General features: G+C 41.1%; 5 protein-coding genes and 1 pseudogene across 5 annotated transcripts; 3 read left to right on the top strand and 3 right to left on the bottom strand.

Annotated features, from left to right (window-relative positions):
• Positions 1 to 2,715: 2,715 nt before the first annotated feature.
• LOC149113691 (histone H2B.1 pseudogene) lies at positions 2,716 to 3,932 on the bottom strand (annotated as a pseudogene).
• A 210-nt stretch (positions 3,933 to 4,142) lies between these two features.
• LOC110063077 (histone H2A) lies at positions 4,143 to 4,633 on the top strand. Its single transcript, XM_020770022.2, has one exon. It carries the CDS (start codon positions 4,208 to 4,210, stop codon positions 4,586 to 4,588), a length of 381 nt encoding a protein of 126 aa, XP_020625681.1. The 5' UTR covers positions 4,143 to 4,207; the 3' UTR covers positions 4,589 to 4,633.
• Positions 4,634 to 5,395: 762 nt separating this feature from the next.
• On the bottom strand, positions 5,396 to 5,987 carry LOC149113690 (histone H4). The gene has a single exon (XM_089286260.1). The coding sequence runs from the start codon at positions 5,819 to 5,821 to the stop codon at positions 5,510 to 5,512; it is 312 nt and encodes a 103-aa protein (XP_089142386.1). The 5' UTR covers positions 5,822 to 5,987; the 3' UTR covers positions 5,396 to 5,509.
• A 307-nt stretch (positions 5,988 to 6,294) lies between these two features.
• LOC149113689 (histone H3) lies at positions 6,295 to 6,812 on the top strand. The gene has a single exon (XM_089286261.1). It carries the CDS (start codon positions 6,326 to 6,328, stop codon positions 6,734 to 6,736), a length of 411 nt encoding a protein of 136 aa, XP_089142387.1. The 5' UTR covers positions 6,295 to 6,325; the 3' UTR covers positions 6,737 to 6,812.
• Positions 6,813 to 8,276: 1,464 nt separating this feature from the next.
• LOC110063076 (histone H1-like) lies at positions 8,277 to 9,235 on the top strand. The gene has a single exon (XM_020770021.2). The coding sequence runs from the start codon at positions 8,357 to 8,359 to the stop codon at positions 8,927 to 8,929; it is 573 nt and encodes a 190-aa protein (XP_020625680.2). The 5' UTR covers positions 8,277 to 8,356; the 3' UTR covers positions 8,930 to 9,235.
• Positions 9,236 to 10,367: 1,132 nt separating this feature from the next.
• LOC149113688 (L-rhamnose-binding lectin CSL3-like) lies at positions 10,368 to 13,928 on the bottom strand. The gene is made up of 4 exons (XM_089287376.1): positions 13,874 to 13,928; positions 12,894 to 13,165; positions 12,229 to 12,357; positions 10,368 to 10,436 (listed from the first exon to the last, which is right to left on the bottom strand). The coding sequence occupies exons 1-4, from the start codon at positions 13,926 to 13,928 to the stop codon at positions 10,368 to 10,370; spliced, it is 525 nt and encodes a 174-aa protein (XP_089143502.1).
• Positions 13,929 to 15,109: the final 1,181 nt, after the last annotated feature.

Raw genomic sequence — 15,109 nt, 5'->3', positions numbered from 1 at the left:
TAATTAAATCAGCCGAGCTGAGCTCATAAAGGTACTTCTGAAAATCACGTAAAACACATCCCTTTTCCGCTGTCTTGTCTTGGATCAATATCCGATTGGACTGATTAAAATATTCCAAAACCTTTTCCTCTGTTCATGCTAACAAGGCATAGTCATACAGATAACAGACTGATTTTTATCTAAGCCACAATTATAAACGCCCAAAAACCCGACAGAAATGCGTGGTTGTGATATGCCTGTTGTGAAATGTTCACGCTGTTAAATATATAGAACAATGATTTAACGTTTTTAATTTATCACGTTCCAAGTTTTCGACAAAAAGGGCTTGTCATTTGCCCAGCTCGACGAGTGAGCTGAGCCATTCGTAAGTAAGCGCTATTCAAAGACGATTTCACGGGCGTGTTTGCGTCAATGTTCTGTGAATATTTCGTCAGTGGTTAAACCAATTAAAAAACGCCCACCAGGAGCGGAGGGTAGCAGTCTGTGTTATATTCAGCTGATGAAGGCAGGAAGCCACATTGATCAGTTGTTGTCTTTTGACATTTCAGGTTCCAAATACACACTGTTTAGGCGGCAAAATGTACCATAGCGCCCGGGGGAAGTACTCCCATAAATTTAGACCCTATTTATATTTAAGGATGAAGCAAATGAAGATGGACACCCTATTTAAAGCCCAACCCGAAAAATGACACCCTCTTCAAGGGAAAAACAAGAAGTTGGCGTGAAAGGTTTAACTTTATTTCGTTTCTGTAACATTGAGAGTTAAGCGTCAAGCATAGAATTTGTTTTACGTTTAGCTGGGCATTTACGCACTGGAATTCTAGCAGATACAATTTAGGTACGCTAACTGAGGATCACACCGGGAGCACATGACCAACAGGAGCTAAAATAACACCCAATTAAAGGTCGTGAGAAGTTCAAAAACCATACCCTATCCCACGGCACATACCTATATAGCCCATATATGGGAATAGCCCCGGGCTGTAGCGATGGAGGGAAGGTCAGCGACCGAACATTTATTGCATTCTCTTTCAAGTTTTCAAAAATCATGTGTGCGATGTTCCCAATATTCGATTGTAATGTGTTATATATTGTTTCTACTTTGTCGGTGAATTTACTGCAGTCTCCCGATTCCACGCTTTTACTTTCCCGGCAAAGGGGCTTTGATGTTCTCTCCGAGAGTCCTCGAAGCTATTCCCGAACAACTCTGACTATTTGCAAATGTAACTCTGGGGGTCTTCTACAAAGTTCTATACGGGGAGGTTCCGCCCCCAGGTCCAACCCCTTAAGCCTAGTTCACACTAGCGACATAACGACATTGGCATAACGACATAAGGAAAAGATCAGTTTTATCTTTATGTCGTTATGTTCATGCTGTTATGTTGCTAATATGTCATTATGCCTACATGTTCACACTACTGAAACATAACGTCCTTTTTACGTCGAGATAACGTCCTTTTTATGTCGTTCGTGACGATGTCGTTATTGTCGTTATGTCGCTAGTGTGAAGCAGACTTTACCCTTTTGTTTACTTTCTTTGACAGAAAATGTACCCCTTTCGTATACAGTCGGACCCCTATTAAGCGGCCATCTATTAAACGGCCACCCCTATTAGGCGGCCAGTAATCAAAGTCCCAATGAAGTTTTTGCTATTGTTTTCACCTTTATTAAGCGGTCAGCCCCTTTTAAGCGGCCACTATCCATTTCCCCGAGGGCGGCAGTTTAATAGGGGTTGAACCATACTTTTTTTTAGAAGAAGGTTCCCCTTTCATAACTGGTCCGTATTATGAATAAATCACCAAAAAAGGAGCTCTTGTCATTTTCATGTAGTGTCTAATAAATGAAATGATACAGCCACACCAAGAGGATATGAGGTGCGTTTGTTTGAAATATTTTAATTAAAGGCCCTTCAAAATAACTAGATGACAGACTTCCCTGCGTTTTCATATACCTCAACTTGTGGAATCCCTACCCTTTTATATCCCTGAAGCCTGAAAAAGGTACCCCTTCCGGGCGAAGCCTCCCCGTATAGGCCGGTATAGGGAGTACCCTCCGAGAACTGTAATACAAGCGGTTATTTTAACAAGATGAAAGACCCGCGCGTATCGTGCGTTGCCGACCGGACACTCCTAATCAGCGACCGCTTCCGAAACTGCACCATAAAAGCACAGGAAACTGAATGCGAACAAATTGAGGAAGGAATGCGCAATTAGAGGCGTGGTCTCTTGATGTTTATAATGGCTGCGTCTTCTCTTACTTTGTTAGAGAGCAGCATGTATCAATCTTGAGAAATTTTTAAAAATCAGTATTGAATGGAACCCGGGCCTGCGGACCTGCTCCAGACAACGAAAACAAAAGAAAATCGACGAGACGGTGTCTTGAAGAGTAAGCCGATAAATTTCAGTAAAGACTTATTCCCTTGCCTTGCCTTTTCCTTTCCTTTTCCCTAGGTTTCAGCGAACAGTTTAGAAACTTGACACTTCAGTCTTCATGTAACCAGCGATCAGCTGTTCTATTTTTCTCGGTGAAAAAGAAAAAAAAAGAACGCCTGATCACTGTCTAGTGTTTATTAGGAGAACAGTCGTATGAACTGCTTTGATGACCTCAACTCTGTTGACTAACGGTAACATTTGTACGCAGGAAATTTGGGTAGAGTAAAGGTCTTTCTATATATATCACGCATTTTCTGTTTCCATTTCTTTTTTCGAATTTCCGTTTTCGCTCAAAATGGGTCGGTGTATCAAAACATTAGATTGGAATTTTTGCCTGAATTTCCGCTTTCTGCCTGTCCGGCCCAGCCTTACTCCTTTTTCCCACCTCGTTTATATGCTTTACTTCAGTAGCTTCCGTTTCCATGTTTGTTTCTTTTTGCCCTGCAAGGGTCATTCTTCCGTTTCATATTTTGAGTTTCTCTTGATCTCACTAACGTTTTATTTATTACAGGTTTGTTAATGTGTATCGCATGTTTTGCGAGTTGTCAGTGATGATAGCCTAATAGCAGGTAATCTGTTTGAGCTCCGGAATTCCGTGTTTTCCAATCGATCTATCTTCTATTTCGCCTTGAATTCGTCGAGATCGCAAACAAAGTAGTAACGAGCCAAAACGCACTCTGGTGGGGCTTCGCGACCGCTCTCCGCGCAAGCCGCTAGGAGGAAAAAAAAATCGAAAAATACGTCTGTGAACAGGGTTCTAATGTGTAATAGATCGAGAATTAGGAGTTTAGGACCCTGAAAACAACAGCGGCAATAGCCTTTTTCTTCTCAGCCGCATTAAAAGGCAATTCAAGGTGACCCTCTAAATATATTTGCAATACAGAATTTCGACAATCATCGATCGAGACTGGAAGCCATATTTTGTTTTGAGCTTCAGCCTAGCTGTAAAAGTATATATTAGGAAGAAAAAAAAGGAGCAGTGGTGCAGATAAGGAATATTGGTCATTGACTTTTGTATCATTTGGTGGCTCCTAAAGGAGCCGTTTGTTTTGGCGGGAAACCCACAAAGTGAGTTTACTTGCTGCTTGTGTACTTGGTCACAGCCTTGGTTCCTTCACTCACGGCGTGTTTGGCCAGTTCACCGGGCAGAAGGAGCCTGATGGCAGTCTGGATCTCGCGGGAGCTGATGGTTGATTTCTTGTTGTAGTGGGCAAGGCGGGAAGCTTCGGTGGCGATGCGCTCGAAGATGTCGTTGACGAAAGAGTTCATGATGCCCATGGCTTTGCTGGAGATACCAGTGTCAGGGTGAACTTGCTTCAACACCTTGTAGATGTAGATAGCATAGCTTTCCTTTCTCTTTCCCCTTCTCTTCTTCTTTCCATCAGCAGCAGCCTTTGCCTTACCGGCTTTCTTCTCGCCTTTCTTTCCTGCAACTTTGGGTGCCATATCTGTAGATCAGAATCGATTTGAATGAGCACTGCAGATGATGCATTTTGTATTTATAACAAAATTTAGAAAGGATCAATTACCATAAGGATCGAAATGCTCGATTCCTGATTGGTCATTTTAGCCTTCTCGACCTTTTGAGGTCAAAATTTGTATGTGGTTTGTTTATAGCACACGGAGTCTTTGTTTTATATGGTCAAATGTAAAGTTTTGATTGGTGCCTTTCGATCCTTTGCACTCGAATAACGGCAAATAAAAGTCGGCGCGCCTCGAATTCGCCATCAATCTCCAACAATCTTATCTTCGTGAGTACCACTGTATTTTCAATCATGTCTGGTCGCGGCAAAGGAAAAGCAAAGGGCACCAAGTCCAAGAGCCGCTCATCCCGAGCAGGGCTTCAGTTCCCAGTTGGTCGTATCCACCGTCTTCTTCGCAAAGGCAACTATGCTGAGCGTGTTGGCGCCGGTGCTCCAGTGTACTTGGCTGCCGTGCTCGAGTATTTGAGTGCCGAGATCCTCGAGTTGGCGGGCAACGCGGCTCGTGACAACAAGAAGACAAGAATCATCCCCCGTCACCTTCAGCTGGCTGTCCGTAATGACGAGGAGTTGAACAAACTGCTCGCCGGTGTCACCATCGCGCAGGGAGGCGTTCTTCCCAACATCCAGGCTGTACTTCTGCCCAAGAAGACCGAGAAGAAAGCCAAAGCTTAAATAAGCTTTCACTCAAACAAAAAAAACGGCTCCTTTAGGAGCCACTAAATATTACAAAAGTCACGATCAACAAAAATTTCTGTTCCATTTTAGTTGCCGTTATTTTCTTTAGAGATTCGCGTACACTTTTCATCGCGTCGACTTACATCTATACCTGTACTCCAATTTTGAGTTCAATACTCCTTCTGTTTAGAGAGTAACACACCCTTCCGTAAATGTACTGACTTTATCGTAGTTTTAACGCTCGTTGCTCCATTGTTTCCTTACGGAAGTCCAGTCCTTTGTGTCAATACTATCTCATAAAATGCAAATAGTTCGGTTCTTGCTTCAGAATTTAATTTGCTAATTTCGTGCATTAGTGCGCGCGGCACACGCGCAAAAGTGAAAGGCGCGCCTAATTTGAAATCTCGCTGTCAGTTATAACGGATCTACTCGTGAGTTTCAGCACTTTTTATTATTGGAATAAGGGATTAAATGAGCGTATTCCAGCTGGAAGAACTTGCTCGTTTTTTAAAATTCCCGCTAAGAACAAAGGACTGGCGCATTAGGTTAAAGTAGTCCCTAAAGAGTATCAACGATTTCTTTTGAAATGCGCGCGAAGGTTTACAGTTTGCAATAATTTTATATCGTTCTCCACTTCTTTGGGGACAAGAATTTGCGGTCGGCAAACGTTTGATTGCATGTGTTATCGGCTTACTGGAGAGCATGCCGTTCTGTCTCGATCCTAGAGCTATTGCTCAAATCAGCGTCTTCTCTGAACAAGAAAAACCCTTGTCTTATTTCATATGACGGTTTATGATGAGAAGGGTGAGTAATGAGAGCTGTTCTTACTACAACTAGGAAAATTTTATTGGTCATGACTTTTGAGAGATTTGGTGGCTCCTAAAGGAGCCGTTTGTTTGTGTTGGCAGACTGTGCAGTCTAACCGCCAAATCCGTACAGAGTACGGCCTTGTCGTTTCAGAGCGTACACCACATCCATGGCTGTCACAGTCTTTCTCTTGGCGTGCTCGGTGTATGTCACAGCATCGCGGATCACGTTCTCAAGGAAAACTTTGAGAACACCTCGAGTTTCCTCGTAGATCAGGCCAGAGATTCGCTTGACACCGCCACGGCGAGCAAGACGACGGATGGCTGGCTTGGTGATGCCTTGGATGTTGTCACGAAGGATCTTTCGGTGACGCTTGGCGCCTCCTTTTCCTAGACCTTTGCCTCCTTTACCGCGACCAGACATGCTGATATCTAATGTACCGGTTTAGCTGAGTTATAATGAACTTGACGCTCGTTTTACGCTTTTATAGAGAGAAGAATGACCTCTCAGAAAGCACCATACTGTATTTATTGCTATTGGTTAACAACGGACAATAGCGCCATGGGTCAGTTAATACTGTTCATATTAGCATACAACATTCCTCTTCATTCACAACACATCATCTTTTACCTTTCAAATTAGGAAGATAAATAAAAAAGTCACAACAAACTCTTACAGGAAAAATTAAAACATTTTTATCCTTTGTTATCATTTATTATCGAACCGAAATCTCTCAATGCTCACAAAACAGATCTCCTGAGAAACTTCGGATCGAAATTGAACCACAAACCCGTGAATATGTTTTACAGTTTTCATATTGAGCCAATCACATCTCTTCCTGTTTAGCCAATCAGAAAGCAGCCCGCCATGTATAAATTCATTGCTTGGCCATTGCGCCATATTCTGTTAACTTCGTTGTTATCAAATATGGCTCGTACAAAGCAAACTGCTCGTAAATCAACAGGTGGAAAAGCTCCACGAAAACAGCTCGCCACCAAGGCAGCTCGTAAGAGCGCTCCTGCCACCGGTGGAGTAAAGAAACCTCACCGTTACAGGCCTGGTACAGTCGCTCTTCGTGAGATCCGTCGTTACCAGAAATCCACTGAGCTGCTGATCCGCAAGCTGCCCTTCCAGCGTCTTGTGCGAGAAATCGCTCAGGATTTCAAGACCGATCTGCGTTTCCAGAGCTCCGCTGTCATGGCTCTTCAGGAAGCTAGCGAGGCTTATCTTGTTGGTCTGTTTGAAGACACCAACTTGTGCGCCATCCACGCCAAGCGCGTCACCATCATGCCGAAGGACATTCAGCTGGCCCGCCGAATCCGTGGAGAGCGAGCATAAAGTGGATAACACCTTCACAAAACAAACGGCTCCTTTAGGAGCCACCACATGAATAAAAGCAATGACCAACTTGATACTTCAGCTGCATATCCTTCTAATACCTTTTGCAGTTGGAAAACTATTGACACGAACGATAAGACACAGATCACCCCAAAAATGCTTTTGCCATTCACTTTTCAAACATCGCGCAGAAATGAAAGAGGTGCACAGAGGCTTTATTGAAAACGTTTCGCTACAAAAGCTCTTATTTCAATGTGCAAAATTTCCTCCATCATTTTGTGACAATTTGCATATTGGCGCGCGTTCTAAGCGTTTTTTTGAGTGTTTCGCCCCACTGTTCTCCGTGTAGTTTATACATTACGACTATTTAAATTATCTTTCCTTCTCAGTTGGAATTCCACTATATGCATTCCGTATATCTACTTTCTATGGTAGCTTATCATTGACCGACAACTTGCACAGGAGCCGAAAACATCTAAAGCAAACCAACGGTTTCTTGTATTCATTACTCAACACGCCACTACATTTTAAAATAAATAGAAAACCATACTAAAATAGGAAATATATTCGCGGTCGTCAGTCCTATTTTGTACGTTTTGGAAAAATTTTACATATAATGTTACACTGCTAATAAAGGACCCGTTAAGTCGATTCTAGTATAGAATCAAATCTTAATTTAGTAGATGCACTGATTTTGGCGCAAACTAAATGCAAATTCACGAATTGTAATTGTTTGTGACACGCGCTATACGCTGAATGAATGTCACAATGGACATCGAAAGTGCTAGATCTTTGCTGGTCTATTAAATTATCTTTCCCAGTACACTATACTGAATAAAAATTACAATGAATACAACACAAGAAATGTTTAGAAGATAAATCTGTGTAATTCAGGTTAATTAAGTATGGACTAGGTGGTCAGTCCGTATTTGATTATCGGCCTTGATAGGCGAATGCACTGGTTTATCCACTATTTATGTCTAACAAAATCAAACCTAAAACGCTATTCTAGGCTACTTATCATGCTCAAAAAGTCAGTGATACTCCGATACTAAAATGTCATGTGTTTTAATGTCTGAAAAGTCTTATCAGTCGAGATTCAAATACGGTAGTGATTTACAAATGGCGGACCGAAGGAGTTTGTGCTTGTTGTTGAAACTTAAAAGACGCTCAACCGTTGGAAATCAACAGAAGGAGTAATTTTGTCAGATAAAATTAAAGTTTAGTAGTAACTCTTCCCTGGGACTTGTAATTTCATGCAGAATTATGATCATAACAAAAGTTATTTAGGTGTAAACACGAAGCATTCAGTAGAATCTCACTACTTTGTCTGCTTTAAGCCATAAAATGTCACTCTTGGGAAAAACTTGCGACAATCTGTTTTATAGATGCAATACAAGAGAGACCCAAACTAACTATTGAAAGGATTAGATGAAACTAATCTTTTTAGTAGTCGATTTTATCGGACAAAACGTCAAGCAAACTAGCACAAAATTTCACGGCGCCATCTTCCCTAGTCCTGTTTCCTCAGTGGTCCGCATTCGGCGCATAAACATTACTTGCACACTCGAATGAGTATATTTCGAGTCTTCAGATCCGAAGTGACAACAACATTGCAACATGTCCGAAACAGCAAAATCCCCAGCCAAAAAGAAGCCAGCAGCGCCTAAAAAGCCTGCCGATCATCCACCTTATTTGGATATGATCAAGGCTGCCATTGTAGCACTGAAGGAGCGAAGTGGTTCTTCCCGCCAAGCCATCGAGAAATACATCAAAGCCAACTACAAGGTTGGCGAGGTTGGTCCTCACCTGAAGATGGCTTTGAAGAGAGGCGCCGCCAGCGGAAAGCTTCTACACACCAAGGGAGTTGGTGCTTCAGGCTCCTTCAAGGTGCCCAAGGAGGAAAAGAAGGAGAAGAAACCGAAGAAGAAGCCCGCTGCAAAGAAGAAACCAGCCGCCAAACCGAAGAAGGCCGCTGCCAAGAAGGTAGCGAAGAAACCAGCGGCAAAGAAGGCTGCGAAGAAACCAGCGGCGAAAAAGCCAGCAGCAAAGAAACCCGCAGCTAAGAAACCAGCAGCAAAAAAGCCCGCAGCTAAAAAACCCGCCAAGAAAGCGGCCAAGAAACCCGCTAAGAAAGCGGCAGCGAAGAAGCCCGCCAAGAAGCCTGCCGCCAAGAAGTCGCCTAAAAAGTAAATTGCCGCGATTCTTCAATAAACAAAACGGCTCCTTTAGGAGCCACCAAACACAAAAAAGTAATGACCAAAGAAGTACATTACATACAGCATGACAAAATATATTAATTTAGCACAGTCCCCGTTTTTCTCTTTAGTTTTGGCATCATCTTTAAGGTCGAAATCGACTTCATAGCTCGTCTTATACTGTCATTGTTTTTTTTTCCCTAAAATGTTTTCGCCGCAATCATTTTTCTCTGAGTGTCTAAAAAAGTCTGGAAATTTTGAATTGTAACCCAAATGGAGGTAAACATTGTTGTTCATGAAAGTAGTAACCATATTTGTTTACTGCAACATCAGACTATCAGTGTGTTAGCTCATGTCACACTGACCCACTGATCCATTTTATTCGAGTGGCAATATCGCCTCATGACGAATAACTTCACCATTTTCAAAATGGAAACTTCCAGCCGCTGTCGGAAAGCCTGAAACCCCACCTGATGGGAGAGAAGGAAAGAACTTCAGAGAACTTGCGGCGACCTGAGGAAAAAGCAACCACACCGGCGCGCTTTTTATGTTCTCTCTCCCCAGTTTCTGCGCGTTTCTTCTCGTGTGGGATCGGGAGAGCAGAAAAGAACCTGTCATTTAAAAGTTTCCCTTGACCGCAACGCAAACTAAAGCAAAATAACTTACCCTTTTGTTGTATTTCCAGTCAGCTTAATTTAGCTACACTGCAATCCTGACTGCAATTAAGGTCTGATTTTCCTTAAAATTCCATTTTTAAGTCCTGGATTCATACAACTTTATAAGGGGTTTTGGTTCGACCTATAAACGCGGTGGGAAGGGTAACATCTGCGGTGTGGGGGAGGCTTATAAGTGAATAAGAAACGTTTTGAAATAAGCCGGTGAAACCAACATCTAGCAGCATGTAACAGGATGATTTGTGCCCAGGAACAAGAAACACAAGGAACAAGTAAGGAAACAAGTATACGAAGCACAGACAGAGTTCTTTGTAATGAAGCTTCCTCATGAGAGCAAATGCCGGCCGATGAGGTACAGGGGTAATAACCAGAATATTTTTTTCTTTACATACATATAACCGGGGGGGACCTAAAACGGAAGTTTTACGGTATGCATTTCTAAGTTCAGTAACAAACAAGTCAATTGGTAACTTGAATAATGGTATTTAGTGATCGACATGTACTTTCCTTTTCCAAAATGGGTACATTTGTTCAGCAGACAGGGAGGAGAATTAAGACAATCATCAACTTGAATTGGGGAACAATTAGTGGTGAACAAATTCTGTAAAGGAACTGCGTAAGGACAGTAAAAACTTTTACACAGAACTTAAACAAATGAAAATAATAAGTTCACAGAGAAAGATGAGCGTACAACACGAAGTTTAATGATCTCATAATGGAAACTACAAGCTACATTTCAGTGATCATTTCTTGTTCAAGTTAGTTATTTTTCAGCTCAGTCTGGTCCCAAATTGCACGGGACAATGGATGAACACACCTGTATCTGACCTGTTGGAAAATGAAATATGAAACATGATTAGTTATACTAAAAGGAAGGACTCTTGGTTAAGGACGCTGTACGGTAGGCTGAGCCCTCGAGACGTAAAATAGTAAACGTCAGATTGCCTTTCCTTTTCCTCGGATTATCAAATAATTCACCAGGAATATAGATATTTCACTTGTTTAAAACAGAAATAGTCATCCAAGTTCATGTACTAACAGAAGACGGCAAAAGTTAGATCTTGCCCCTCGCGGGATTCGCGATATGCAAAATTACTGTCTTGAAGCGACTCTGCTAGGATGAGGGCGACATGATCAAAGACAACCTCAATAATACCGTAAATCCTCGAATTAGCACCCAGGGCGCTTATTTCAAATTAAGGAGAAGACGGGGGGCGCTTATTTTATTTCTTCCAAATCGTGGCCAGACATGATCATTTTTTAAATACATCATCTGCGCGTAAACAACAACATAAGCTGTTTATCGACATTAAAAGGTGATCCTAAACTTTAAATCGCGGCACGGTTAATACTTGTAATTTTTTTCCAAACTTAACGTGTTCACAAACTGACACAATGCACAAATCTAATACTACACGACGAAAACTGTACATCCTTTGTTGTCTCATTACTGGTCCACAAAATGGGGGAGGGGAGGGGGGCGCTTATTCGAGGGAGAAGCTTGTTTTAAATTTTGACCGATAGGAGGGGTGCTTATTCAAAGAGGGCGCGTATTCGAGGGGGAGGAGAGGCGCTTATTCGAAGATTTACGGTATGGGAAAACACCAATAATGTAATAAATGAGAAAAGGAGACAACACACAGGAACGAGGACGGAAAAATAAAGTAAAACATTATTTCTACAGGATAGTCCATTATGACTGGTTAACATGAAAACTGTAGGCTACACTTTTCCAAATGCGTTTTGGGACTTCCAAGAAAGAACGGATCTTTGTTGTCACCTGGTTTAATTTACATGAAGCAGATGTACAAGTGAGGATACAGAATGTAGTAGTGTGGATAGTCTTGGGGGCTAAGCACTGGTAACAGGTCTCAGTGAGGTTGACAATGTCACTAGTGTTTCCCTCAAAAATACTGAGAAATGCCTTTCTATCAAACATAGGCTCTGCCAGTGAAGTCGCATGTCGCACGTCCTCGATATCGTAGTCCCTGGTAAAGCTTTAGCAGCTCAGCGACAGTGGCGAAAGGCGCAAGTATCCGGCGCCTTTAACAAACCGGAACCTGTGTCTGACGGAGGAAGGAACCCTACAGATAAACCCTGCCCCTCCAGCAGCTTGAGGATTGGGCATAAGTCTAAATTAAACCCCAACCGGTAAATACCTGCAGAGTACTGAAAACAGTAGTAAGGGAGAGACAGAAAATGATAATGATGATGATGTTGAGTTGGAGGAAGAGAGGGGGGGAGGAGGAGGACTGGGAAGAAGAGCAGGAGCAGGAGTAGAGGGATGATGATTTTGGAAATTAACTGTTTCAATTTTGGGCACAAGTTAGGTGCATCATTTTACTGCTACAGTTTGTCTTTGAACAGTTTTTGGTTCCTTCATTTCTGGAAATTACATCTCTTGGTACTGGAAATCGAATGACCTACAGGTTTCGAAGGGCACGATGTTTCATTAACCACTTTTTAACTAATGTTTTAGGCATGTCCAGTTAGACTGGTTTGAAAGAAAAAAGATTAAGACGGCCGGAAAATCATCAAAGCAATATAAAATACCCAAACAGACTGCGGACAAAAGCTGATGTGATGTAAATGGCGGTAGAAAAGAATTTAGAATTCTCACCACATTTGTTCTGATTTTCATGTGACAAATGGGACACAGAGCTTCGCAATGAATTGTTTGTTCGGTGCCCTCGCAAACCCTCAACAACAAGCCTTCATCAAAAAGTGCTGTGTTATGGACGCTCTCATACTTTACCAGTAGATTGGTAATATATCTATACCCAGCTTGGTTAAGAAAATTTGTTTAAGCTTTTTTTTGTTTTGCGACTGAGAGAGCTTTTGTTTGGGGCCTCTCTTATTCATAAGCAAGCAAGTCATGTAAATGCAGTTACCATTTCTTTAAAATCTCTTATATTTAATGACCTGTTTAGGCAGGAACTCAACTGAAAGAGCTGAAGCCAGGGCAAGAGAGTAAATCCCTTGTAAAAGGCCATATTTTTAGGTTAATATCTCTCAAGTTATTGTTAGATAGGGTATCCAATTCTTTTGCGACTAACGTTACCACGCGCATTGTAAAGATGTTTTCGTGAAGGGCGAAAATGCGCTTGGGCTATTCACGTGATTAAAATTTGTGTTACAGGATTGACTATTTCTAGACCGTCCTGAAATTTCAGTTATCTGGGAGTAGTGATCCAAAAATATCTTGAGATGGATTACCTTAGTGATAATAAGGCCTACATGGAGGATTAACTCTGTTACCCTTTATAATCACTTAAAGGAATATACTCGCTTTGAACCCACTTCAAGATATTTTACGGTCCCTTCACACGGGTCTTCAAAGGCCGAGTTTTCAGCGTGCAGAGTGCAGTTGGACTGTCCTTGGCACTCTCGCTTAGCTACCTTCATTGACTTTTTAGCATTGCCACAGTTTGTGTTCCCCTTATGTCCACATACTCCTTGCTTTGTGCGTCCATGCAATGCACTCACAATTTCGATCCTCTTTGCAGCAGGGCAGGTTATTTTCATCGCTTCATCCTGACAAACCCGACGGCGTTTGTCTAAGAATGAGTAAATAATAAATAGCTTAACTGTAACTAAATTAATAAATAGCTAAACTATAACTGCATTAAATTTTGTAGCACTATTTTTCTATTACTAGTTCCCTCGGGTAAGCAGAAACGTTGATTTTAAATCAAACTAGGACAAGCCTTATAGAGATAGGGGGTGTCAATGGCTGGAGGGTCCCTTTGACGGTTGACGGTTAAAGTTTTTTAAAGTCATTTGACGGTTGACGGTTAATTTTGCGGAATGACGTTTATAACACGCAATTGAAGCTTAAATGTGACAGTGATATTTCATAAGAAGATACAATTTTGCCTATATCTGAATAATCCAATTAGTCCTATAATTTTTGTGCATTACAAAATTAGGCTTTTGGGCTTTTGAGCATCATTACTTCACCTTTGTTACCGCTGGACATATTAATCGCCTGCTTCTGAGACTAGAAGTTAAAGAAATTATACATATATGTATTATTGTGATATATTAAAACAATCATTTATAAACAGCATATCTTGACCCTTTTTTATTAATAAGTCAACCGTTTAGTTCATATAAGGACCGTTGGCGGCAAAATTATGGCATTTTTGACGGCTTATCTTTTACAGATTCTACGTACACCGGCAGCATTTTCGTTTGCGGTCTCTTACATCATTGTATTTAGTTAATTTTTTGGCCATTTGCCGGTTGGTCTTATCAAGGTTTACCTGCACTGACAAATAACACTGCGAGGAAACAAAAAGCCAACAAACGCAACATCATCCTGATAATGAACCTTTAGTATCTGTAATTGTAACAGAAATCAGCAGTTAAAGAAACCCAAGACCCCCTCTCCCTCTCCTGTTTCATGATATTTTTCCGAGAATACAAATATGGCTTATTAAAGATTTCTTATGTTCCCAATTTTTTAAATAAATTAATGACATAAACATTTTCGTTATTGGTTTTGTTAAATTCGAGACAAAACAATGGTTTCTTACCTTAAAGTAAAGACCAATTTTGTGTTTGGTTTAGTCTCGATCCCTGACTGCCGACTGAGACTGCTCGAGTATTTTTTCTGAGTCATTTTCTAGGAACGAAACGGCATACCTCGACAAGACTTTTTTGTACCTTATCTTTCCCCAGTCACGTGAATAGTATCTAAATTCTCAAAACTTTCCGCCATTTTAAACACAGAGGGAAGAACTTTGAAATGATGACGTCAATCGTGCGTCTGTCCTCTAATAGATCATAGGCGAGAACCAATCAAAATGCGAGAATAATTTGGGTTATTATATAATTAACAAGTTGACGTCAATTTTTTTATGCGTCTGTCCTCTTACTGATGATAAATTGCGTCATAACATTGTCAAAGTGGCTGTGGAACCACGAGCCGCAGGCGAATGGTTCCGCAGTGAACTTTGACAATGTTATCACGCAATTTATCATCAACAAGAGGACAGACGCATAAAATGCTGAGGTCAATTTGTTTTTTACAATAACAAGAAAGGAATAAATGAGGGGAAAAGACGCCGTAAACTTGCCGTAAACAAAGATAAGTGAATTTTATTCAAAATGACGCGAACATTGTCAATAGCTTTTCTCGCTTTTTGATTGGCTACTTAAAAAAGTCAATAAAATCATTGGTTAAAAAGTTGACAATTTGACAGCTGAAAGTTAAACTTGAAAGCTTGCATAAATTAAAATTTTATCCGTCTGTACTCTTATTGATGATAAAAAAGAGCCAATCAGCGCGCGAGAAATTAGACAGTCATTGTAAAACATAAACTTGATAACCTTTCGAGCTATCGTTAATCGTAATAAATCAGGGTAACACTGTTCATTCACTATATCTGTTTAAACCTTCCACACCATCGGCCTTAATAACAGATTTGTAAGATTTTAAACTTTGTTGATAATTGTTGTTGCGAATACACATTACTCTTTGTAACAGCTTTGTTATG

The sequence above is a fragment of the Orbicella faveolata genome, unplaced genomic scaffold, assembly GCF_042242905.1.
Source record: "Orbicella faveolata isolate gen_17 unplaced genomic scaffold, um_ofav_v1 contig_14, whole genome shotgun sequence".
NCBI lineage: Eukaryota > Metazoa > Cnidaria > Anthozoa > Scleractinia > Merulinidae > Orbicella > Orbicella faveolata.
The sequence above is the reverse complement of the archived record's forward strand: the minus strand, read 5'-3'. Positions and strand labels throughout refer to the sequence as shown.

Bases quoted from the DNA above. Each gene is read 5' to 3' on its own strand.
- LOC110063077 (XM_020770022.2), top strand. From the start codon at position 4,208: ATGTCTGGTCGCGGCAAAGGAAAAGCAAAGGGCACCAAGTCCAAGAGC.
- LOC149113690 (XM_089286260.1), bottom strand. From the start codon at position 5,821: ATGTCTGGTCGCGGTAAAGGAGGCAAAGGTCTAGGAAAAGGAGGCGCC.
- LOC149113689 (XM_089286261.1), top strand. From the start codon at position 6,326: ATGGCTCGTACAAAGCAAACTGCTCGTAAATCAACAGGTGGAAAAGCT.
- LOC110063076 (XM_020770021.2), top strand. From the start codon at position 8,357: ATGTCCGAAACAGCAAAATCCCCAGCCAAAAAGAAGCCAGCAGCGCCT.
- LOC149113688 (XM_089287376.1), bottom strand. From the start codon at position 13,928: ATGATGTTGCGTTTGTTGGCTTTTTGTTTCCTCGCAGTGTTATTTGTC. The intron at 13,166-13,873 runs GTAAACCTTGAT...ACTCATTCTTAG, and splicing joins AGTGTTATTTGTCAGTGCAG to ACAAACGCCGTCGGGTTTGT. The intron at 10,437-12,228 runs GTGAGAATTCTA...ATTTTCCAACAG, and splicing joins TGAAAATCAGAACAAATGTG to GTCAGATACAGGTGTGTTCA.